Source organism: Hipposideros armiger, unplaced genomic scaffold (assembly GCF_001890085.2).
Source record: "Hipposideros armiger isolate ML-2016 unplaced genomic scaffold, ASM189008v1 scaffold_127, whole genome shotgun sequence".
NCBI classification, from domain to species: domain Eukaryota; kingdom Metazoa; phylum Chordata; class Mammalia; order Chiroptera; family Hipposideridae; genus Hipposideros; species Hipposideros armiger.
Window position 1 is genome coordinate 1,315,083 of NW_017731477.1, and position 26,739 is coordinate 1,341,821.

General features: G+C 35.0%; 1 protein-coding gene across 2 annotated transcripts in view; it reads left to right on the forward strand.

Moving 5' to 3' along the window:
- The window catches only part of DPYD (dihydropyrimidine dehydrogenase), an 870,205-nt gene that overhangs the window by 153,520 nt on the left and 689,946 nt on the right, over positions 1-26,739 (forward strand). For both annotated transcript variants that reach the window (XM_019648865.1, XM_019648864.1), the window contains exon 4: positions 21,787-21,874. In XM_019648865.1, coding sequence (XP_019504410.1) covers positions 21,787-21,874 — 88 coding nt within the window. The remainder of the gene's footprint in view (positions 1-21,786; positions 21,875-26,739) is intronic.

Below are 26,739 nucleotides of genomic sequence, written 5' to 3' on the forward strand. Positions count from 1 at the left end.
CCTCGGCCACCACGTCATTATAGAACCAGTTCCACATAATTTATGTTTTTGGTATGATAGCACACTACTTCTAGTTACATTTTTTCTATCCATTAGCTATTGTCACATAACAAACCACACCCAGTCATTGGTTTAAATCAGTGTGCATATATTGATTGATCGATTGATTGATTCTCACATTTGTCAGCACCTCCTCTGGAGTAAGGCTATCCAGCTCCTCTGATGCTCATTCCCAAGCCCACCTGAGAGGTGTGAGCTATTGAGGTGAGATGGCGTTTGGAATTCCTCAGGCAGATACCTTGTGTTGACTGTCACAGCTGCTTGTCCTCCACAGCTCTTTCTGTGTCCACTGAGCTTGCACCTGAATCACTCCATGTTTGGCTTTAGTGTAACAGGCAGTGAGGTCAGTGGCCCTGAGCTGCCCAGTGGCCTGTCTGCAGCCGTAGCCCATAGAAATACATTCAACACAAATTTCTGAATACATTTTGCTGACATATGTTAAATAATCAATGCAACCTAAACTACAAAAGCACTTTCTATAAAGAAACTCACAACAAGTTTAATGGTATATACTTAAAACAAAACCCAAAGAATCTCATCAGAGTTAATGATAAGTGTTGGATAGTTTTTAAATCTATAACTGATTAGAAAGAAGCTTAAAGCAGTTAAACTTGGAAGTTTTAGAAAGGATGAGTTATTTTCGTGTCTTGGTACGGGGGATATCATTATGAAATAAATATTTAAATGATATTAGTTTGGTGATGATGGGTAGGCTAAATGGGAGAAGCAGATACAAATGTGTCAAAAGTGTGAAAAGGTTAGTTCACATAGAAATTAATCAAAGTATACTTAAGCCAGAACATCTCATGGATTCATTCAATACCATTTGTTGAATGTGTAAACTATCGGGCACTGTGCAAAGAATGAGAGAGATAACATCCATTAGAATTAACATCGCTTTCAAAGAATTTTCAGTCTACAAGAACTATATAATAAATCTATAAAATAAACTTTACACATAAAATATGAGAAGTTACTAATAAGTTAGCATTGCAGGTCAAAATAAAGAACTATAAATATTTATTCTTAGGGAAAACAGTCTTATTCCTAGATTTTCATAGTTATTTTCAAATGTAAGTTAATTATGAATAAAACTAATTTACCTCTTTTAACATAAAATATAAAAACAAAATCTGACAGATAACTGTGTAAAGCAATCAAGTTAAAAGTTTATTCTTTGTCTTGAAACTGCATGATGAATGCTGATAAGTATGAACTATTAACTTGAACATATAATACATATGTAATGTCGTCTTTGTGCTAAACCACAATAGAGTGTTTTAATCTAAATTGAAAGTGTCTTGGAATTGCACAAGAATTCCTGGGTTGGGAATGGGCCAACTACTAGTAAAAAATTTCTGTCTTGGAAAGGCTAGGTTGTTTTACCTTCCACTATATTTTAATTATGTAATGCTAGAATTTTATACATGTTAAGTATAGAATAAATACCTTATGCACCTAAGATTTTCCCCTTCTCTATTCTATGATTTTCTCCTATCTCCTTGTTTTTGTCTTTATTTCTGTACGATCTCTTCTTGTTTCCTTGCTACATTTTATTTTATGCTTGCCTCTTCATCAGCTCCTTTTCTTCTTTATTCTATCCCTTTTGTTTCTTTTTCTTTCTTTCTCAGTGTTATCACCTCTTCCTTCCAGTTTCCTATTCTCCTTTTCCCCCATCTTTCTCATGCTTTCCATCTTACCTTAAAAGATTTTCAGCAATGTTCTCTGATTATATTTTAATATAATGTGATATTTTACTTCATGTTTATTGAAAGTTAATAAAATACATAGTAGCTATTAGTACAAACAATTATGAACTGACTAAAAAGAAATAAAATCATGGAGGATGTTTTCACACACAACAAGTGCATGCTAATTAGGATGGTGTGAAGCTTTATTTTCAGAGAGAAATAAGATTCATAATAGATGTTTAGATGAATACTGAGAATCTTAATATCCTATTTGGATTTTTCAATCCACATTTCAAATTCCCTGGAATAAATAAAAGTAATCAAATTAATAAATCATAATAATTTAAAATGTGCATTATTACCTTTTCATAGGGTGCATTCTATTGCTATGTAAAAACCTTTTAATGAATAAACAAGATTATTCAAGTCAGTTGAACTAATTTGAACTCCTGCTATGTGTGAGAAACTAGGCTACGGAACAGAATATATTATTAGATAGGATAGTTAAGATCCTTTCTCTTTCCTTCCTAGGTTGAGGAGTTCAGAGAAGGAATAGGTCAGTTTTGAGGGAGACAATGAAGAAAGCCAATGGAAGAGGTAGATTGGTTGTGCTTCTGCCAGAAAGAAGAAAGCTCAGGGGAATAACAGAAGAGCAAAAGAGGAAAAGAAATGTAAAGATAATTTAAGAAGTCTGTACTGTGCAGTTTAAAAAAGCATTGGTTGTATGCAGGGCCAGTGAGTGGATGATAAATGACTGTAGCAACATTAATTTGTTCATCGAACATTTATTAAGCCTCTACTATTAGCTGGGTACTATGCTAGATATAGAGTGATACCAAAAGGAATAAAAGTGGGCACTGCTCTGAAAGGATTTTACAGGGCAGTAGGGGGGAAAGTTGTGTAAATAAATTAGTTTAACAGAAACAGCCTAGCCAAAGGTAAGGCGCCAAGGAGGCATCAGTCTTTCATTTTTTGGTTAGTCAGAGAAATTAGAGAATGGCTTATTTTGTTGGGTGTTAATGGGGATGAGAAAATAACATTTATTGAACACTTATTATATTACAAACATTTTACTAGACTGTAGGTATCTAGTCTACTTTGTTCCTCATAATAACTCTCGATAATAGGGGTTTTTTTATTCCACTTCTACAGATTCAGAAAGTGAGGTTCACAGAAATTGTGACTTGTTAAATAGCTAATAAATAGAGACAAGATTTGAACCCATATCCTTTTGACATTTAAGATAGTACTGTTGCTATTATCATTTCAGGATTCTCTGCTGGATTTGACAGTTATTGGAAAATAGTATGACTGCCATGCTTAAAACAAATTGAAGATACACAGTCATTTTGAAGAAGAATAATACTCTGGGTAGCAAATAGTAATGAGGCTGTATGCTAGGTGGATTGGAATGAAAGGATGGAGATAGGAATAAATGTAGAGAAAGAATCTGAGGGCAAGGAGGAGGGGTTTCAAAGAATAACTGAAGATGGTTTTTCACCTAAGATACTTTTAAATATGAAAACTAACTTAATGAAGTCAGAGAAAAGCTGGGGAAAAGAATGAATCTCTTTCCATTCTTTCTACCACCTATTTGTTCATGACTTCATAATGCCTACCTGGCATGAGCCACAAATCATTCTACAGGTGGCTGCTGCCTGCACTGAGCTCAGCGGTGCCTCAGGAAGCCGAGCAGCAAACCAAGTCCAGCTGTCACTAGTGCCAGGCTTAGGGCTGCTCAGCCAGAAATACAGGACATGCTGAAACAAGATGCTGCTAATTTGGGTTTTGTGAACCTTTCAGAGTTTTTAAGAAAGTCTGTACATGAATCAAGGCAGGGTGTTTATATGGAAAAGACACTGGAAGTAGTTTGGGTGTGCTCAAAAGTTGGGTGGGGTGTGGTCTCAGGGAATCACTAGGGCAGAGCAGATGAAAGGTGATAGCCAGTTTGATGCAGAGTCAGATAGGTTATCTGTCTGCATCTGCACGCAGGGATGGGGAGGGCTCAACCAAAAAGCAATGGCTCCTGCCCGCTCCTCTATCAGGGAGAAAGCTGCCCCTCCAGGCCTCACCCTGCAGCTAGACAATTCAGCTCCTCTTCTGCCCTTTTTGCCCTTTGAGCTGCTGCCCCAGCCCTGGAGCTTAGAGCGAGTAAGTCTGTCAGCAAGTAAGTCAATGCAGGGTCCCTTTAAGAGGAGCGCCTGGGAGTGCAGCCATAACCTCTGCTGGTTTTGACAGCCAGAAGGTATGGGAACTTCTCTATCCAACTCTGAAACCCCCGGTTGGAGGGGCTGCGACTTCTCGCTCCTGGGGTGGGAGGGGGGTGTGGAGAGCCTCCACAGCAGAGATATCCCTCCCGATTTTTAATGGCCACGTGCAGGTGTGGGGCCAACTTGTTCCACGTCTCTGCTCCCCCTGCCAGTCTCGAGGTGGCTTGTTCTGTATGTCCATAGTGGTAGGGCTTTGGTTCAGCTAGACTTCAGGTGATTCTCAATGATGGTGGTTCTGTGGTTTAGTTGTAATTGATGTGGTCCTGAGAGGAGGTGAGCACTGCATATACCTCCTCCTCTATCTTGACTGGAAAAAATACTGTGGTACACTTTTTAGAAAGGAGTTTGATGTTCTGCTGGATGCTAAAATTGCATGGTATAGATAGAAATAAATGGGATTTTCTGACTGTAGTGTAAGCAGAGGAGGTCAGTTCCTAACCCTTGAAAATGGAATTAAATGGCTTTTTTAAGGACCTAATCCAAATTAGGTCAGACTGCCAAGAATACAGAGTGGAGAAATTGGAAACATTTTATATCCTCATCACTTAATGTAGCTGAACATTTTGGACCTGGTCAGGGTTGTCAAATATTTTACCATTTATATTGGTGTGGGTTGGAATTCTTTCAAGTTCTTCACATTCCTTTTAATATAAGGATTTCCACACTGCTAATGAAATTTTAGGAGAGGTCTCACTATTAGGTTCAAACTATGTTCCACTTTTGAAGCATTTATTTCTCTCATTTTAAAAAATATGTTCAGAGTTTTAAATTTGGTGATTCTTTTGGTGACTTCCCCAAAACTGAAAACTGAATGTGGATCTTATTATTGTTTTTCTTTTTTAAGATTTTTACTCTCATGATGTCATAGCATTTGAGAAATGTGTGAAGAGGGCATCGGATCCTAGTGCTTTAGAAGGCACTCTAGAGACCACCAAATCATATGCACATCCCTAAAGGATAAGAAAACTGAGACCTAATCAGGTTAAATGATTTTATCAGGGTTAGTTAATTTGTTGGTAATAATAGAACAGGATCCAGAATTCCCTCTTTGTCCAGTGTGCTTTCAATGTAGAAGGGCAATTATGAATTAAGAGTCCCAAAATTGTCTTTCCCTGAGAGTTTATTTTTAGGGTTCTTTGCCTCGTGACTGAATCACTTTGTGATGGGAGATGTCTACAAATGAGATCATTAATCAGGGGCAGGTGTTCCTTTTTTCTCAGGCAGGGTGTATTCTGGGAATTCAGGAGTGCAAACAAAAGAAATGGTTAGTGCCCAAACTGTCTTTGTGGGTATTCATTTGGTAAAGCTATGTGGAAAATGATCATCATCTTTTTTTTTTCTTGCCCTAAAGAGATTATATAGTTTATATCCCTTTGGAATCCACAGTGAAACTTTTTAAATATTATCAATGTTTCCTCTGGATGCAGATGTATGTAAGATGCCTGTTTTTCAAGTTAGCTGCATCATAAATACTTTATATACTGTATTTAATACTGAATTGTAGCTCTCTAAATTACTTTTAAATATATGAAAAAGGGGAAAGTCTTAATGAGGCAAAAATATTCCCATTTGTAGTAATGGGAATTACCTTGGAAAATTTTTAATTTTCCCAAGATAGGAATAATACAAATCCTCAAAATCCAGACAAGTGCATAGTCCTCTCATTATTATTATTATTATTATTATTATTATTATTATTATTAATTTATTTAATCAACAAGCGTTTGTTGAGCAGCTGGTCTGGCTAGCTGCTGGCAGTACCAGACTAAATCAGCAGTCTCCCTCCCCTTGTCAGCCTGTCTCTCCCCGACCTCCTGTTCCAGGCACCATGGTCTTGCTTCGAAGTCCCGGCCTGCTGAGCCACCTGCCATCTCATGGCATTTGCACATTTGTTGCCTCTGCTTCCTTCTTTCCTCTCCTCACTCTAAGTAATGCCTACTCGTCCTGAGATGGCAGGAAGACTTCCCTGATTCCACTGCTCTGTACTCTCATAATTTATCTTTGTCTACAATGAAATGTTTCTTTGTTTGTTGAATCCTAAACTACAGAAAGGAACATATCTGTGTCTGTTTTACTGGTCATCATTTTCCCATGGCCTTACACCAAACAGGCGCTCAACCAATATTTGTTAAATGAATGAATGTCCTCCTGGGACCTATCAGCTGATTGGGGATACAGTTAGTTTAAAAATAATGGTAGTATAGTGTGACGATGTGGGGATATGAAGAAGTAAATGAACCTTAAAGGGGGAGAGGAGGTAGTTGAGGGAGGCTCCTCAAGACATGATACCGATACTGCATCCTGAAGGAATGTTAGATGCGCAGTGTGTGTGATTAGTCACACATTTTGTATTAAGAGAAAAGCAAGAGAAAAGTCAATAAAATGGAAAAAATATATAGCATGTTTAACTAAAAATACAGCTTTTGTGCCTGCATTCCCCAAATCGATATTGTACCGTCGTCTTATATATAGAACTTTAGCAACACCTCTTTAATAAGAAAGGATTTATGCACCCTCTACTTTAGGAGAATAGATTAATATCTTCCTAGCTTGCAAAGCAATTTTCTCTCAGTGGGATTATTCTGAAAAGTTCACCTTAAAAAAAAAAATCTACAAGGGAGCAGGTAGGACGTTTCACAGCTTGAATGAAAAGGTAATACATAAGAAAAATGTGTTCTCTACAATTATTTTTTAAAATAAACTTCTCTTCTTTCTCTCTCTGTTTGTTAAGTTAGAAAATTTGGATGTTTCATCATCTGAAATGCATTCATATATTGGAAAAGTATCCATTTTACATGTGGGAAATAAAGAATGCAAACATTATACCTCTGTCAGAGAGCTTCCCTTGACAAAGGGCGATTCCTGGGCCTCCTGGCTGATGGCCACCACCTTACGCTCCAGTACCTCCTGTCACTGTCCCCATATACATTTGCCTACACTAACTGTCCAAATACAGAATCTGTTGCTGTAGCAGTCACATCAGAACTATTAATAATAAACTAAAGAAGAGATCATTTGGAGAAATGAGATAACAATTGTCAAGTCACTGCTAAGTGTGACTCATCATGATAGCAGGGTATCTGGAGCTCAGCTAATGTTTGGCTGTGGTGTGGCTGCTGCTTTCATTGGAAACGTCATGGCTGCACATGGCACTCACGTCTTACATATTTTATTCCTGTTGCTCTCTTATGATTATATACTTTATTTTTTATTCAGAATGCTTCAACTTTATTTCCATATTCTACAAACTCCCTTGGATTGGCTTGGAAGATTAAGATAGTTTTCAAAATGTTTTCTAGTTATTTATTGAGCAGCTACTATGAGCATGGCATTGATGTTGGTGGTCTTCATCATTATCTCATTTAATTTTCACAGCAACCTATGTCATTATTTTACAGTTGCACCATAACACTGTGCTTTCAGTAGCTGTTGAAACACAGTGCTCATTTACTCCATTGTATTCTTCATTGTTCCTAGATAATAATACAAATAATTTAAAACAATGATTTACATTACTGAGCACTTTCTATGTGGCAGGCACTAAATGTTTTACATATATTAATGCATTTAATTTTCCATATAATGGTGTGGTGTCTGCCTATAATTAGCAAGTTAAATGAGGAAGCTGGGGCACAAAGAATTTAAATAACTTTTCCAAGATTACAAAGCTAATAAGGGATAGAGCTGAATTTAAATCCAGAATCCATCAAACTATATTGTCTCTTAATGGTATTGTGTTGTAATGGATACCTGATGGAAGGTATATGGGTAAAAGAGGAGAGACCAGTTGAAAAAAGAGATGATCTGTTTAGTGGAAGTGATCTAAAATCAGCTGGGCAGAGAGTTCTGTGCCACTTTCAGAAGACAATAGCAATAAATACTTGCAGTTCCTCCCATTGAGTTTCTTCCTCAAGCTCTGTATTACTTGTCCTGTACGGTGGACACACGCATGCATGCACGTGCATATCCTGAAGAAACATCCATTCATTGTGTCTTTAGCATTCTACTGGGAGTTGAAAGATGGAGATGTGAATAGATAGGGGCGCCTCTAAACTCAGGGCAAATCTGTACCTCTTTCATCTCTCCATTACCGGAGAGTGTGTATTCATTTATCTAACTTCTTCACTGCTTGTTTCTCAGAACCCATGTCTCACACAGCTTGTTATTTCCAGCACCTAGCAAAATCCCCAGCAAATAACAAGTGCTCTATAGATATTTGTTGATTAAAGAAGGAGAGAAGGAAAGAAAAAACAAAAGAAAATAGGGAATAGTGTGTTAGGATTCAACAGGCCACAAACACTTTTAAGTTCTATTGCCTTCATTCAGATTCTTCATTAAGCTTTCTTAAATTTAATGGTGAATGTGACAAACTATGACAGTGTTGTCAGGGTTATAATACATTTCATTAGAAGCATAGTTGATGGACTTTTTCATTTTTACAAAAGTATATGTTCTTTGCCTTTATTTTTTTATTTTTCTGTTTTTAGAGTTTATGTCATACTAATCTGCAGGCAGGTAATTTTGATGACTGTGTTCAAGATATCGTTGCTGAACATTGTATACTTTGGTGTCTAGGCTAACGTTTTTCAAAAATCTTTTGGTAATGATCAGACCATTGTCACTTTAGTTCATTTTCCAAGCAGTGTTATTGCCTGAAACCTTTGCCCACCTTAAGATATGAATTAAATTGAGAAGATTAAATATTTTTATCTTTATCTATTTTCCTCCCATATTCATTAATTTCCTGAAATGTCTGCGTATTCCTCATGTGCAATGTCAGGACTGTTTCTCAGGCATTAAACTCCTAAGTACTGAAATAGTGTCTAAGTCACTTTGAACAACAGCTAGTGGGGAGTCATAGTGGTCTGCACAACAGCTTTAACTGGGAAAACGGGGGGCTTGACTACTTTTTGGCCACAATATATAATGTTCCAAATGTTATTTAGTGACATTATTTTAGGCTTGGTTATGATTCTAGATATGGAATATACTTTTATTTGATCTCTTATGACTTGTATTTGTGGTATTTCTACATATTGATTCTAATTGCTTTTATTTTATCTGTCACAAATCTATGGAAAAGGTTGATCTGAATGATTTCTATAGGTAATTTACATAAAAGAAAATGCTTTGTAAAGAATAACATGATATGCAAGCATTATTGCTGGGCACCTCGTAAAATAAATGAGAAGCTTTGTTAGATTGCTTTAAGTCAGCCATCTATGGAATATATTGTATAATAATGATTATAACATGCATGGTTTTTATATATTTTATCAGAAGACTTTCTCAAATTCTCCAGGGCTACTGGATATTGTTATGAGAACTACTGCAGAAATGAAATGATGATACTCACAGGTGGGCTTTGGAGAAAGTCAGATGTAGAAAGTCCTGAATCTGGCTTTCACAAACTGTGAGGCAAACTCTGGCATCACCAAACGCTGTTGGATTTTAGAATGAAATACGAGAGAAAACCAGGAATCACAGACCCTTAGAAGGATTTTATTTACTTCTTAATGATCATCAGGATCACAGGAATAGGCAATAAAATATTTCAAACCTGACTCAGAGAAATAAATTTTGTGCCTTAGTATCTTTATCTTTAAAATGAGAATAGCAACAGTATCTATCTACCTCATCAGGTTCTTATATAGTGAGTTAATATTTATATGTGTCTACATCATTGAGTGATTATGAAGATTAAATGAGTTAGTATTTTTAAAATACCATATAGTAACACCAATATGTTTGATTAAATAAAGTAAACTAAATACAAATATTTTTCATTATAAGTGTATATTATTTATAGAAGTTTGAAGAGCAATTATTAAGAAAAATTTTTTTTTCCCAAATGCTAAAAACAATAGCTGGAGTATTCTCAGAATTCTGGCTTGCTTTTTCATCCAATTTCAAATTAATCTGTTGCCAAGCAGATCAACACCAAAGACAGAGGAACTCACCCATTTTCTCACTGGAGGAGGAAACAGAAAGGAGAACAGAAAAGTCAATCAGCTGTTGCAGTCCAATGTGGCAATTGCTTTGATAAAGGAATCCACAGGGTACTCTGGGAGACACCTGTGCTGAATTCTGAAGCAAGCTTAGAGGGTGACTCTTCAGGTAGGGGAACAGCATGTTGGAAAACGACTTGACTTGCTCATGGAACTACGGAATTCTAGAGTGGGGCAGGTGTTGCAACTGGAGCTGTAGGAGTAAAATAAGCAGGAACCAAGGCTCAAGGGTCAAAATTCTCCCTGTAAGCAGCAGAATGTCAGATCAGAAGGGTTTTTTAAAAGATTGCAGGATTGTGTAAAACACTTAAAAAAAAAAAGTTGTGCTGAATACATTTTTCTTTTACTTGGGGTACTCAACATAGACCTAGATTAGTAAAAGGAATGAATATGTAAATTTACATGAAATGGGGGGATGATGTTTACTTTTTACTTTAGATAAAAGGGGGAGTGGCATGATTTTTATAGAGTAAAACTTTTAGATAAATTTGTATGGTCCCCACACATGAAAATGAACAGTTCCAAAAGGAAGAAAATTCAGATCTGGCTATTGCTCTCCAAATCTGTTCTTTCCACATCTAAAATTTTGCAATCACTTACAAAGGAGAAGAGCTAGACAAAAACCCCTTTTACCTGAAGTAATCCCAGCATATTTTTTTTGACTTTTTTTTATTAGTTTCAGGTGTACAAAGCAATGTAATAGTTATACCTTTACACCCTTCACAAAGTGATAACCCCCCAGTCTACAACCCCTGTGACATCGTATATAGCTGTTACAGTTCCATTGCCTCTGTTCCCTATGCTGTACTCCACATCCTGTGACTATATATATTATTATTACTTTTTTTTTAGAGATTTTATTGGGGAATTGGGGGAGAGGAAAAGCATTGGGGAATCGGTGAAGGGGAACAGACAAATTGCTGAACTTTTGTTCTTCAGTCTAGTTGTGGAGGACGTCACTTCACTGGCCCATGTTGGTATTATCATTGCGCTCTTCTCGGGTAGGCAATCAGTCACTGGCCACTGGACGGCTGCTCACAGCAGCTCATGTCAACTGCCAGCCTCTCACACTGGCTGCCAGCCACTCATGGTAGCTCATGGCAGCCCGCTACAGCCCCTCTGCAGCCTAAGACTCACGGCAGCCCAGCTCCAGGTTGAGCTGTTGTTCACCATCTTAGCTGTAGAGGGCACAGTGTCACTGGCCCTCATGCGGGATCCGAACCATGGCCCTGCTGCTCAGAGCTGGCACTCCCAAGCCAACTCTTAACCAACGCGCCACACGGCTGGCCCGCGTGACTATATATATTAAATTATAGCTGACATTCAACATTATTCAACTTCAGATTCAGGTGTACAGCACAGTGGTCAGGCATCTAGCCCAGTATATTTCTAAGTCACCATCTTCTAAGTAACTTTCAATAAACCCCTCCTTTCAACAGCACAGAACTGAGAATATAGTAGTTTTTTATTAAAGAATTTTGACTGGAATTTTGCTCTGTAATATCTAGATAGCTAAGATTTGGACAAATTTGTTTTTAAGTTCTATTACTGGTGAATGCTATCTTATAATTTTAAACCCAACTATTTTCTTCCACTGTTGTTTTAACTTAATTGCGTCCCTCAGCACGTGTGCTGTCACTCTTTATTTCTTTGGCCAGACCTGACCCTTTGTGTTTTTAGCTTTGTGAACCACCGTCTATTCTGAAGTACATTCCATTGTGGTCATCCTATTAAAAACCATTAACTGGATGCTTTGTAAAACTTTTGGAGTGTTTGGGGGAGAGGAAAAGAGACTATGGGAGCATCCTGGATTTATTATTGCCTCGTCGATTCAAATGACCAATGTAAAAAAAGATACAAATTAGGGTAATGCGGTTTTAGTTGCTAACAATATCTAAGTCTTTTCTTTTTTAAATTACATGTTATACTTGCTCACTACAAAAAAATTTAAGCAATATAGCATTGTATAAAGTAAAATCTATCCCAAATCTTAGTCCAATGCCCTTAAGTAGGTTTACATATTTATACAAGAATTATTTTTTCATAGTCAACATATCCCATAAATCTAGGAATTGTATCGTAATGAATAACTTATTTATGGCTTAACCTATTTGGCTTTGTATCTCTTTTACATCTTTATTAGAAACCAGGTAAAAATCTATATGTCAATATTACTATTATATTATTTCTAAAATTACCTGCAAATAAGTCATAAAATATATAGCTTTTTCAGTTTTGAAATTTGATGCAAAGTTTTAGAGCATCTATGACTAATATATATGACTTTTTTTTGTTACCCTTCCTAAAATGGTTTCATTGACATTAAGATAAACATATAACAGGTGTTTCAAAATTTGAAAAGCTAATCTGCACAGCATATGGATATGCTACAAACATAATTTCTTTTTTCTAAGAAGCCTGGAAGGATTCTCGATATAAATCAAAGATTTTATGACACTACTGGGGAAATAGTCCAGGTGAAATAAGATTATTGAGTAGTAGGAAAGCTATAATAAAAACTGTCAGTACTGTCACCCTGTTCCCTCTAAGATCTGTAAAGAATCAAAAGTATATTGAGCATCATGTAACAGTTGTCTTGAATGTGAGGGGAGCCACAATTGTGGTGAGCAACAATATGTGTTTTGAAAAAAAATTACATGTGGCTTGTAGTTAAATTAAAAATAGTAGGTTGGACTGTAAAAGGTTTCGGAAGCTTGGATTTTTGAACATGGCTGCAGGCTAACTAGATTGTACTAATCTATGTAACTGGTCTTTATTATGGATGTATGTGTTCATCTGTATATAAACTTATTCAAATTAAAATGTTATATAAAATAGGTATTTTCTTAATTTTTAACAGTTAAATAAGGAAAGGCCATATTTGTGTGTATATAGCATATTTTGTCAGGGGAACGTGCTACCTTACTCTGGAGGGTGAGAAATCCTTTGTTACCATCTCAACAGGTGACAGCAATCCAAAAGGGAGGTGAGAAACATGCTTAACATGGGCACTGAAAACACAGACGTGCTAGGAGATAAAGAGCAGAGAAGGGATGAAGGAAAGCCTTTTTAATCACATGGATTCTCATATTTACTAGTTGCTCCCTTTAGATGTTCAACGATACTTCCTTAATAAAGACCGGTTACACTGTTAGTTAGGGTATAGTCATTTTCCAAAGCACAAACTTCACAGTGTGCTATGTAGTCCAGCCTATTATCTTGCGTTTAACTGATTTTTAGGAGAGTATTTTTACATCATACTATCAGCGTGGAAAAACAACCAGAAGCCTCAAGAAGAAAGGACTTTGCATCAATAGCACTGGATCCTTGAGATTGACATGTTGTGCTTTTGTGATTTGGTTCCTGAAGAAGTGCAGCGACTAACTGAGGAAATTTACATAAATGTGTATGAGAAACTATATATACACCAGCTATTAGCATAGATACTGAGAACCAAATATCAATTATACTCTCTGCCCTGAATGAACCCATCTTTTTTTTTTTTAATTGATTGAATCAGGCAATAGATTTCCCTTCCCATCCCTTCTTTTCCCTTCCCTTCAATTATTCATTCACATTCTTGGGCAGCTAAAATGTACATGGTGCAGTTGTAGCCACATATGAATCCAGAACTTACTGTCAATGTTAAGTTCCAGTAAACTCACATCCACAGGGTAAAATCCTAATGTTCTTCAGTATCCAGCATAAGTACCTCTGCCTAAGAAGGCATCTCTGATTCTCCTAATGGAAATAATTTTTTCTTGTTCTGAAATCCCCTAAAGAGAAAATGAAGACTTAATCTGTATATTTGTTTCTGAGGTAGCCACTATATTTAATGTATGTAAATAACTATAAAACATTATATTATTACAGTTCACTGACCCCTTCCACATTAAAGAAGATAAAGCAAAACATAACTTTCAGAGCATTTTGAGGATTATAGAGAATGCCCCGTTAAGTAACTAAAGAAGTACATACTGTTTAGTGTAAGTATATAACCTTTAAAAAATTCTCATAACAAACCTCTGAAGTACAAATTATTTTCTCTATTTGCCCAGAGATGTTAGGTCATTTGCCATAAGTCTTAAAACCAGTAAAGTGAAGTCAGAAATTAAATATGGGCAATCAAGCACCGGAACCCGTTCTTTTAACCTTTATGTTAGGCTTCCAAACATTTAAAGGCTTTGGACAAGCAAGCACATTGAGCACTTAATTAATATTAGCATACACATAAGTACGAAGTCTGGGTGAATGCACACAGGATAGGTAGGTAGATAGATAGGTGTTAGATAGATATAGATATCATACTTATATGGTATGCTGTCTATATTTAGTATAACCAGATCTTACAAGGAACACTATTTTAGGTACATAACCTATCACTTTCATTACTGCAAGACAGAGGAAGCCCTTATCTTCCTCTTGAATCTAGCCATCTCCAATCCCTTTAAGTACTCTCAATCCCCACCATTTTTTTAAAATTAAAGTTCATCAGGGTGACAATTATTACCAAAGTTACATAGATTTCAGGTGTACAATTCTGTAATACATCATCTATATATCACATTGTGTGTTCACCACCCAGAGTCAGTTCTCTTTCCATCACCATACATTTGATCCCTTTTACCCTCATCTGCCAGCCCCCTCTCCCGTAACCCTCTGGTAACCACTAAACTGTTGTATGTGTCTATGAGTTTTGTTTCTTCATTTGTTTGTCTTGTTCTTCTGTTGTTTTCAGTTTTATATACCATGTATCAATGAAATCATATGGTTCTTGACTTTTTCTATCTGATTTATTTCACCTAGCATTATAATCTCAAGATCCATTCATGTTGTTCAAGTGGCACTATTTCATCTTTTATTACGGCAGAATAGTATTCCATTGTGTGACAGTGTTTCCAAGAAGACTATTGCTACAGGACATAAAGCAGAGCTTTTATCTATGGTATTCTTTGGTTTTCTTGATTAAAGTGTACCTCTGTTGTAGCTGCACATGACAGGGATCAAACTTTTTTAGAGGTTTTAGGGTCTAAGTGTCTGCTGGGAAGAAAAACATTTAATAAACACTTTAATTTGCTCTGTATTCATTGACTTTACTGTAACTGTATTATTGATGTATTAAATTATGAATGTATAATATTTAATTACTTCTAATAGTTACAATATAAGTTTTTAATTATATTTCAATAATGCAGTTTGTAGGTCATGATCTTGTACTCTTTAAATAAATTTGTAACAGAGAGAAAGGGAAATAGGGGTACTCTTCCTTCACTGCTACAGCCTACTGTGATTTTATCTCTCCCATAATCTCAGCATAATTCTCATCATTACTGTTCATGTGGCAAATAAAACTCTTTTCTTTAGACATTTTGGTATTGTTGTTTCGTATTGTTAATTAAATCATGTCTTATTGTTTATTATTTCTATTTCTAATATCATGAAGCCCCAGTAGGTTTTAAAAGCCTTAAGGACTGACCCCCCTTCCTGAGTTAGACTCAGTTCTCTGTTCATACCTAATTAATTCTCTTATGCATATATGCATGATGTGTGTTTATTTCCTTTCAATAAATCTTCCTGCAGTTATTAATTTACACTAATTCCGTCACATCCTTTTATTCTACCTCTGTACAACAAAAACGTATTTTTAAGCTTCATCTTCTCTTGTAAGAAAGAGAAAAATCTAAGTTTAAGAGCAGTATTCTTTAGATATACATGAGGCTACTCTCTGTGTTATTAAAATAGGACAATATGTTTGTTTATATTTTCGGAAGGTGATATGTTCTGATTTGTGTAAATATTTTATTTGCTTGCAGGGCAATATGTATGCAAGTTTGTGGCTTCTTATGTTGTTGAGGTTTTTATAGCATACTTAATTCTTAAAAAATAAGAATATGATAGAAAAGCATCTTTCCACTCGAAGTGGCTATACCAAAGTTGTTTAAAATTGTAATTAAATTAGCATCTTAATTTTAGGAATTAGTGCCTTGATGACCATTAAGGTTGAATAAGCCTTCGAAATTGTGTGATACCATAAAACCTTAACATTTTCTTCTTGACTTGAGAAGCGTCTTGAGGAGACAGTTAAGACTACCTTTTACTTGTTTTTTTTTTTTTAATTAAAATTGTACTCCAGGAGAGAGGATACTATAGCCTTTTTCTAGCTGTGACTTCTTAACTGCTTTTTTCTCAGTCTTCAAATTACTCTGGCAAAGAAGCACTGATGTTGCCAAGAGATCAGTACAATATCACCTTTTAAAATTCTAACCTGTCTTCTTACATGATTAGGGTAGTACTGGGTGTAGGATGGTAAATGTGTTCTAATAGTTTCCTTGACTGCCTTCTCCACTGGCCTCATTATGCTATTGGGAGATTTCTGGAGCTTCAATACTCTCATCTCTGCATGAAGTGGATATAAAAATAGCCTGATTAATTTTTAAGAATCAGTTATATATGAAGATCAAAAATGAGTATTAAATATAACATAAGTCTCTTCATTTAATTCAAAACAGGTAAAAAGTGTATAATACACATTTTTTAGCCATTACTATCTGAGAAAACTAATAATTCTCTGAAAGATTACAGAAAGATTATAGAGAAGTTTTTAATCATATTTTATTCCAAAACTCATGATCAAGATGATTCAACAAACTATTTTAAGGATCAGTGGTTTGTTGGAAAAGTCATGACATATTTTTGCAACGAAAAATATAGAAAAAAATACATCATGACTTTTCGGACAACCAAATATATTAAATTTTGCTTCTTTTGAATTGTCTTGAAGCACCCACATTGAATGGAAATTTTTGAACATAAATAGCTCTATTTAAAAATTATGTTTTGGTGTTAACCTATACATTCAATTATATTTTAAAAGCCTTAAACAAGAGCATCATATTTGTGATTAAAAGGCAGAATGGTGGACAGCTTAAAAAATGTAAGTTAGTTTTACTGATGTTGCCATAGCTTTCTAGCCCAGCAGAATGTAGAAACTGGGCCAAGATATATGTTAGGAATATTCAAAGTTCGTTCCAAATACCCCTGAGCTAGTAAGAACCTGTGGTGTAATCAGAGAAGCAGAGTCAGAAAGTCTATAGGAAAGGCTATTAATGAAACATTGAGAGACGTGGAGAGAATTATTGGAAGCTGAGAATGTCTCTTCACTGTTGAGTGTATCAGAACATTGAATTAGTCCCTTGGTGTTTTAATTAGTCACATGTCTTGGGCCCTTTTATTATGACAGGTTCTGGGTACAAGGGACGTAAGCTGTGGAACTCAGACATATGTATGACACTTCTGACCTCCATGCCTTGATTCACACTCCTTCCATTCAACCTGAACTCAATTCTATTCAGTTTCAGTAGAAATATTGCCAAATTTGGGAAGAATATTAGACTACATATTTGGTTACACTGGTGATGTTTAGGGTAGGGAAATTAGATCCTGTATGCATATGCTACACCTCAATTAGTTAGAAATTCCAAATAAACATACCAAACATCAAAGATTTGAGGAAATACAACATCAATATTGCAAAATATTTTAATTTTTTAATGTAAGTACTAATTTGCCCAGTTTGATTATATATGGACTAATATAGATTACACATAGCTCGATGAAACAGTGCTGGCATGATTGAACCAAAGTCTAGCAAAAGAAAAACAAACACAATGCAGTGTGAGGTTTTAAGGTTTTCAAATAGACCTGTGAGTTTTTTAAACTAAGAAATAAATGATTTAAATTCATAGATTAGGAAATTCTTTAACAACCATAAGTTACAAACTAACTGTTGTGGATGCTTAACAATAACAGAAGCAGGCGCCTGTTCTTAGATGTGTGCAGAATGAAATGCTGCTTATTTCATTACTCACTATAATATTTTTTGGTATCATGCTATGGAGTAAAACTGTTCAGCTTCACTGATATTTGAGGAGAGGAATCATAGCTCTCTTTCCCTGGAGAAAGATCCTGGATAAATATATATCTGATAGTTTTTGTTCTTAAGTAGCAGCACTAAAGTTTTCATACGTTTTTTATGGTCATGTTGAATCACGAAGGATTAACATTGTTAAGGATTTTATACTTTGCTTATAATGAAACCCATGGTTATGCTGTCTATTAAATATGGAAATGAAAAAAAGTTTATCACTAGTAAAAAATCTATGATGTTTCATTGCTTTAAAAATAATTTAATATACTCAGTATAACTGTAATTATTTTGGGATTAAAATTTGCATAATTGTTTATCAGAATTAACTTTTGTCTCTTACAATGCATTTAAAAATAAACTGTGTTATAACAGTAACTTTGAAACATAAAAAAGGAATTAAATGACTGAAGATAAAAACAAGCGTAATTTAAATGTTACTTCTAAAGGAAAATTTATGTAGAACCGTGGTTTACAATAATTGTTGACATATTCCCCTAAGTACTGTGTCTGTGATTTTTCATGGTATCAATCATTTAAAGCAATTTAGGTAATAGCATTCTGACATGCATTTCTGCTATTTTATTTACACCATTTGCCTACATCATTGTAAGACAGTACCTTTCTGATTTGGTACAGTAAATGTACTCTGTAGTATCTATTATGGCATGGTCAAAGGACAATTTATTGTCAAATAGAAAAATAGGTCAACACTAATGTCACTTGATGATCAACCCCCACCAAGTTTAATAAAACATCTCACCAGTATGCATTCCAGTGCAGTGGTTGATATTTTATTAGGACTACCTGGCTATAGCAGTAGTGTAATTACTGAGCTGTCAGAGTGATAAGTGGGATTAATGGCAGCCTGATGCACTTTAGGTCTGCAGAGCGCTTAGAGAATTGCAAGATGGTATTATTATCAGAGTCAGCCCATTCTGGCATATTCATGGCACCAAAGAAAAAAAAGAATGCTACAATTCAGGTTTGCGTTGCCCTGCCTCATTAACATCTGACATTTCCAACAGCTGTTATTTGTGAACTAGCTCAATAATAAAAGGAGAATTATTTGGTAAAGAGGCTTAATAACCACAACTAAAAATCCTTACATTGTCAGTGTTGTTAAGTGAATCTATTTATGTTGAATTTAAGATTTCTCTGGAAGAACAGAAAAATACACTGGGCACTAATTTGATTCATTCATACCTGCTGACATTACAACTTTATTTTTTAATTGTGTTATTATTTAAGTTAGATTTTAAATAAGGGCAGAAGACTTGTGACTTCATTAGGGATAACCTGTATACATACACACACACACACACACACACACACACACATGCACAATAGTGGGATTAATGGGAGTGGATCCCTGTGCAAATATATGTATATATATGCAAATACATATATATATATATATATATATATATACACACACACATACATATATATGCATATAGCTTTATTCTTATTAAATGATAGATATTTTAAAAACTGTTGAAATGACCTTTTTATAAATTAGAAGATACTTAAGATGGTGAATGATTTGCTGAATTTTTAGCTATTTTATTTTACCACATATTAGGAAATGCTTTTAAACCATTATTAATGCTCAAATAACCATCCATGTGAAAGTAACACATATAAGTATCACCTCATTTCAATATTAAGAACCACATAGATGATGCCTTCTGCTGTTTGATCGTTGTTCAATGTATGCTGCTGCTAATACTTTCGATAAATTTTTTTTTAACTCAGTGACAGTGTTTTAGGGAAAAAAGCATAAGTATGAGAAGATAGGAATTCAATTAAATGATAGATGTGAATCTAACAATGGTATTTAGAGACATGATAGGAGAGGGGTTTAATGACTACATTTCAGAGAGGACAATTGATTATGAAAAGCCTTCGGTGCTCATTGTATAAAATTTAATTTAGAGTGAAGGCTAAGGGCACAAACCAGAGAAAAGAGATCAGATTTAAAAAACAAGATATTAATTAGGTGCTGAGAAATTGGTTCAGATAATAAAGAGGACTCTTCTACTCACAAAAGAATGACAACGAGACTGGTATTGTTTTTTCGAAGGAAATGAACCAAGGCCTTCACACATGGAAGTGGATAGAAAATGAGCTAGCTAGTCACCTTTGTCACTGAGCAATGTAGAATTCATTCTCAGTGAAATTCTCAGAGATCTGGTCTTCTGACAAATGTGACAGTATCATATCTTAAGTTTTAGATCTCCAGTCCAATTTTTCTCACTCCTGCTCTCACTTGATGCCAGATCAAATTCTGTTAGTTCACCTCTCCTATCATGTTGTTCCTCTCCAAGCCTTGGCACATACTGTTTCTATTCTTGGGTTATTGTCTTGAGTGTCCCTGAACTCCAAATCCCACCCTCCTTTTCTTCCCTAATGCATACTCGTTCTCCAAGCTTCCTTTAAGCATCCCTCCTCCCAAAGACCTGTGCTTGACTCTCTGTCTCTCCAGGACTGCTGTTTCTCTTATATGTCTCCTTGGCAGGCTGTTTTTCACTCCAGTTTACACTGACTAGTGCAAGTATGTTTTGTATGACTGCACTTCCTCCAAGCTGCAAACTCCAGGACCATGGTGGTCTTGTTCATCACTTTTATATTCTCATATCCCAGATTGCCTTGTTACAAGGGGTCATTAAACATTTAATAAATGAATGAATGCATGAACGAACGTATACTCGTATTAATATACAAATTAAGGGCCATTCTAACCAGTGGTTTCAGAACTGAAGTAGTAATTATAGAATTGTAATTCTCTCTATGTGGAGCCAACCACGTGTATCACAATCACCGCAAAGGCTTTTTCAACATGCATATTCCCAGGCTGATCCCTCAGATTCACGAGGAGGTCCTCTGTGGAAACTGAGAAATTTACCAAGCCTCCCAGGTGGTTCTGAGGCACACCAAGTTTGAGCGAACCTCTGGGCAGTTCCCCAGGAAGCAGATTCTGAGAGGAGACTTAGTATGCAGGAAGTTTAGAAGATCAGCATCTATACATGAGTGAAGGAACCAGGACTGGACAGATAGCCACAATAAAGGCTGCAGTGGATTCCTGCAGACTTGTTCCCCAAATGGGGGCAAAGGCACTAGGCCTCTACCCCCCTCATTGACCTCTAATTGGATGCAGGCTGCCACTGGAGAGGGGGCATGATCTTGGTTGAGCCTGTTCTCTTCAGCTGAGGGCACAGCAGCTGGGGGAGCAAATGCTTCAGTCTGGAAGGGTGTAGACTTGGGCTCTGCACTGAAGCATGTATCACAAAGCCCAATTGCCATATGAAGAGTATGTAGATTAAAAGACATCAAAAAGCTGGAGGAGGGGCGGGATGATGGGAGCAAAAGAAGGCGGGAGAAAGGAAAGGTGAAGGAAAAGTGGGAAGTATAGAGGAAGAAAAGATGTTACAAGTGGTAAAATGTATAATACTTGTGGTCTGCAAGGCATACAAAACTTTTCTCATAAAAGAGTGTATTCTCTAAGTGTTGTCAGTGTAGTGAGGGATCAAAACAAGGCTGATTTAGTTAATTATTGAATAATATATTCTTAAATAAGCATGATCCTCTTAAACTCTAGGAGGAACACTGAGAGAAGGGATGGTTTTTAGCCCGATTGGTGCAAGTTTATACATCTCTACAGGTGTGCAAAAAGTGAAAGACTATGTTTACTTTATTTCTTAAAAAAAAAATTTTGTATCTGAAAATAGTACAATTTTGTTCATTCTTCCTAAACACCAACAATGAATGGGTATAGGATAGACAATATATACTTTGTAGTTTCTTTAATCTATTGATTTTTTATTTCCTAGATGCCTGAAATGTGCAGATGCTCCCTGTCAGAAGAGCTGTCCAACTAATCTAGATATCAAATCGTTCATCACAAGTATTGCAAACAAGGTAAATTCAGATTTAGCTCTGCAAATGAAATTAATAACAGCATTTGATCTTGACCTCTACTTTGACCTGTGATGAAAACATAAAGCTTGTATTAGTAAATTGCATGAATGTATTGAAATATGACTTTTTTATAGGCATATGAAAAAAATTGGCACATTTTATAAATTAGTCTCTTCCAAGTTGTGATATGATCATTGTGAAAATGAATATTATTGTTTATTGTCTTAATGATTAGTTTATGTTGAAATTAATGATCTTTTAATCCAGGTATTTACTGAATAGATTGACACTAGTTTAAGCTTGCTAAATGCTTATAGATAGGAACTGTGATTGTTTGTCAAAACACTGTTCAAATTTGGGAAATATCTTTGTTTTAAAATGTGCTTTGGTAGTAAGTCTGGCACACTGAGATACATCAGGGCAACAGACTTCTCTGTTCTAAAATTCAGTTAATTTAAGATTTGGAATAATTCATAGAGACTGATAGAGTTATAAACAAAAATCCCACAAAAACCAAAAAAAAAAAAAATAGAAAGCAGGCTTTTATGGGCATGAATAGAACAAAAGTAATTTTGATCTTTAAGGTTTTTTTGTTTTGTTTTGTTTTTTTAAATCAGCTTAAGACTAAGCCCAAACCTAGTTTTTATTCACTAAGTGAATGGTTGATTGATTGATTAATAGTATCTTTTGTTTGTGAAAGGAGCATTGTGAGCTCTTAGCCAAGTGTCTTATCTTTTAACAATTGAGAAGTTGAAGGAAGTCTTCCATAAGGATGTAGAGAGTTCTTTTCATAAGGTTTAACACTTATTTTCTAAAATGCTACAAAAATCCAATGTGCTCCTTCAACAACCAGGTAGCTTTTTATATGTAAAAATCTTTACTCATGTCAATTATTTTAAAATATTTTAGGAGAAAAATTATGAATTTATCTAGTGTTAGGATTTCAAAAGAATTAAAGATTATTACTTAGGTAAAGGGCATGGTATTAACCCACATAGTTAGTTTTATTAGGATTTGAAGTTTAGGTTGAATTTTTAGATTGACCACTTATTTTGAATCCAGGGAATATTACTTCTTTAATTTCATTTATGAAAGAAAGATCACATCTATCTTACAAGGTTGTAGTATAAACTGAATAATACTTGTATGTGAAAATCTCTAACATAGTAATTATTCAACAAATATATTGCTGATATGGAATTATTAAATTCCTTATTCATTCAATTGTAAATAGTATACAAGTTATTTTTGCAGTTATTTATTGAATACCTACTATCTACCGAACACACCCACCTTTTAGAAGTTCATAATCGATTAGCAATTATAGATATATTAAAAAAATAACTAGCCATAAATTCAATGTGTTTAGTGCTGCAATCCAGGAAGAGTATTAAGCATGTAAAATGGCAAGATGTGGGTGTAAACATGGCAGGTTTGGGGAAATGTAATAAATTCATTGTGACTACAACAGAACATAGATACATGAAAAAGAATGATGGGAAAGAGAATGATAGGATTAGGTTGTGAAAATCTTTGAATTCTATGCTCAATATTTGAGACTTAATCCTACAGGTACTAGGAATTAATCAATGCTATACAATATATTTGTTTTATTTCTGATAAGATGGATTCTGGGAAGGGATCTCAGTTATTTACTTCAGAATATACCAAACAGCCATCATCACAGGACCTTTGTCTTATACGTAAAAATAAATAACTCATCTGGAACATATATATGAAATATTTGTTTACGCTTGACATCATGAGAAAAGGAGTGATAGAAAATGTTCAAAGTTTGAAGTCTAAACTGCTTTGGCTATAATTTTACCCAAGGTAGCACTCCTGACTTCAAGCATGAGAAGATATTAGAATTAGGATGCATGCTAGCTAAACTTTCCCTAGATATTCCAAAATTCTGTAGTGACTTTATGATTCTAATTAGTGTATACCTCCTTCATTCAAATTATTTTTTTTTTAAAAGACAAAAAGAGAATAATGGTATCCTTTGAAAAGTTTATAAAATGTCTAAGCAAGATCAGAATCATCTCTATTTTAGGAAAACTTTGTTTTATTAATTTGTCCATATTATTTACTACCTAATGAAGCATTACATTTAGGGCATTTATTTAAACAGATTTCTATATGAACAGAAGATATTTGGAGGTATTTAATTGGAAATTAAATATTTTGCCAGGCATTTAAGGAACTCTATTGTAAGCAGTATTTTGTGGAAGAATTACTGTAGCAATCATAAAAGGTTAGAGCCTCTTGTTTTTTAAAGCCTGCAGCTTTTTAGATATTTACCAGCTGTGTACAATGTAGGCTGTCCCACATTGCTCTGCCAGTGGACCTTAACTCAGGAGGGGGGTTCTACCAGGTTGAGAGGGTAATTGAATCGCCAGACTCAATGAGCCTTACGTCTCTTTAAGAAAAGGATGTCACTTGTGTTGTATTGTGTTAGGTTTCTGTGATTCAGTGGAGTTTAGGCCAATACTTCCATTCTTTATTTTCTTACAAACTGGATTACAGCTATAGCTTCCAAAGGTACACTCAATTCTATTGTAACTCCTCAGTCAGTTTTTCTCTGTTTCGTTCACACAGGCTGTTGTTTGCAATTGTAACTCTCAATTGGAAGTATACGTTTTAGATTTGTCAAACTGTGAATACTGGGTTGTATTTCTTGATAGTTTTCCTTTGGAAAAAAATAATATTTTGTATAAGAATGCATGAGGTCAATCTATAAATGTAGTGAAAAAAATGACTGTTTTTAAAAATGTTCCTTTGTTTGCTTTATTTTAAACAATAAAGATATTTTCTCTTTTTAAAATTTTACATTAAATTGTAAAGCATTGAGTTTTCCACTGATCTGCATATTTCATAGAATCTGTGTGCTCAGATTTGTATTGCTTTTATATTTAGGTATAAATTTATTAATACATATTAGAGAAAAGCTGAGTGAATGACTCAGTGTAAAACAAAAGGATCTTTATCACAGATCCCTATTGAAAGGAACAAGAAGTCAGAGAAGCAACAAGATTTAAGCAGCACAATTTATTGATAAATAGTATTGATAACAATATTTTATTTTTAAAAAGTGCCAGTATATGTGTATATATATATACATACAAATGCACACACATATATACATACACATGATACATGTTACAAAGCAGAAGTGTAATCAGTAGATTTAGTTCACCTTCCTTTTGGATTTGTTTTTTAAATTCAGTAGCTAAGTGGTTTATACCCTTATCAAATAAAATGTTGATAATTTCCAGAATAATTTTCTCAAACATAGCTCTATTATATTACTTCCTTGTTCAAAAACCTTCAGTGTCTTCCTAGTACCTAGAAACTAAGGTCCAAATACATAATCTATTATGTAAACATATTGGACTTTGTCTCAATATTATGGCAGGAGTAAGTAGATGAAAATAATATATTAGGAAGTTGACCCAGTATTTTGAAACTATATGAATATTTTAGATGTACGTATATAAAAAAAGTAGTGATAAGATTTCAGGTTTCCTTAAGCACACAAGGCTAGTTTCCTAACATTTTTTTGCAAGGTATTAAACATTTTTTTGCAAGGTATTAAGTATGAGCAACTGTATCCACTTCAAGAGGACTGACAGAAACTTACCTACCTGCCATAAGATGGTACTCAAGTGAACACAACTTTTAAAAACTCTCTCTGCTAGGCTCCTAGAGAGTAAACAAGACATTATCATACAGCCGAATATGCCAGTTTGTTTAAATAAATACTTCTGAATTCATGTATCAATTTCCTTTATAGTTTAGATGACAATTTTTGAGTAATATGAAAAAAATGTATTTCTTTCCTAGGACTGAGTGGATTCTAAATTTTACAACTGCTGTATATTATGGATCTGTGTCACTGGGGTGTTAATCTGAGTGGGTCTTGTGGCATAAAGTACAGTAATTCTGATTAGCTCCTCCCTATCTCAGAAGATAATGTTTTATGTGTATTAATTATATCCTTTTAAAACTTGACATGATTGTATTATTAATTCTTGATTAGTCAATATTGGCTTAGTTTCATTCACATTTTGCCAATTTTCTTCATTCCTTATTTTCTTTTGATCTTTTCTTTGTTGTTGGAAAATCCATGGGAAATCAACTTACTTTTGTTTGAAATGAATACCATATTTCCCCATGCATATGACACACCCTTTTTCAAAAACATTTGGGGTCTAAAAACTGGGTGCGTCTTATATAGTGGTTGTAGATTTTTTTACTTGCATTTCCCACTTTTTCGTGCTTGTTGTCTTTGCGCTCATTGTTTCGCACTTGTTACCGGTATATTACAGTAGGTTACGTTTTGCCATGTTCTGCCCAGAAATGGCTCAGAAAAGATTTTCATACAGTGCTGAATTCACGTTGAAAGTGATCCAGTTTGCAAAAGTGAATGGAAATCGTACTGCTGATCTTAAGTTTGGTCCTCCTCCAACTGAGAAAACAATCCGAGACTGGCCATGGGAAGAGAAACCCTACTGAAAACACCACGGCAGAAGAAGGCCATGAGAGGGAAGTAAGCAAAATGGCCAGATTTAGAGAGGGACTTGAAGATGTGGATTGAAGAGCAAAGAGCAATTGGAATTCCTTCATAATAATAAAAGGATCGATCCAACAAGACGATACAACTCTCATAAACATTTATGCACCTAACATAGGAGCCCTTAAATATATAAAACAGATTTTGACAGACATAAAGACAGACATCAACAGTAACACTATTATAGTAGGGGACTTCAACACCCCGCTGTCACCAATGGACAGATCCTCCAGACAGAAAATCAACATGGAAACAGTGGCCTTAAATGACACTTTAGACCAGCTGGATT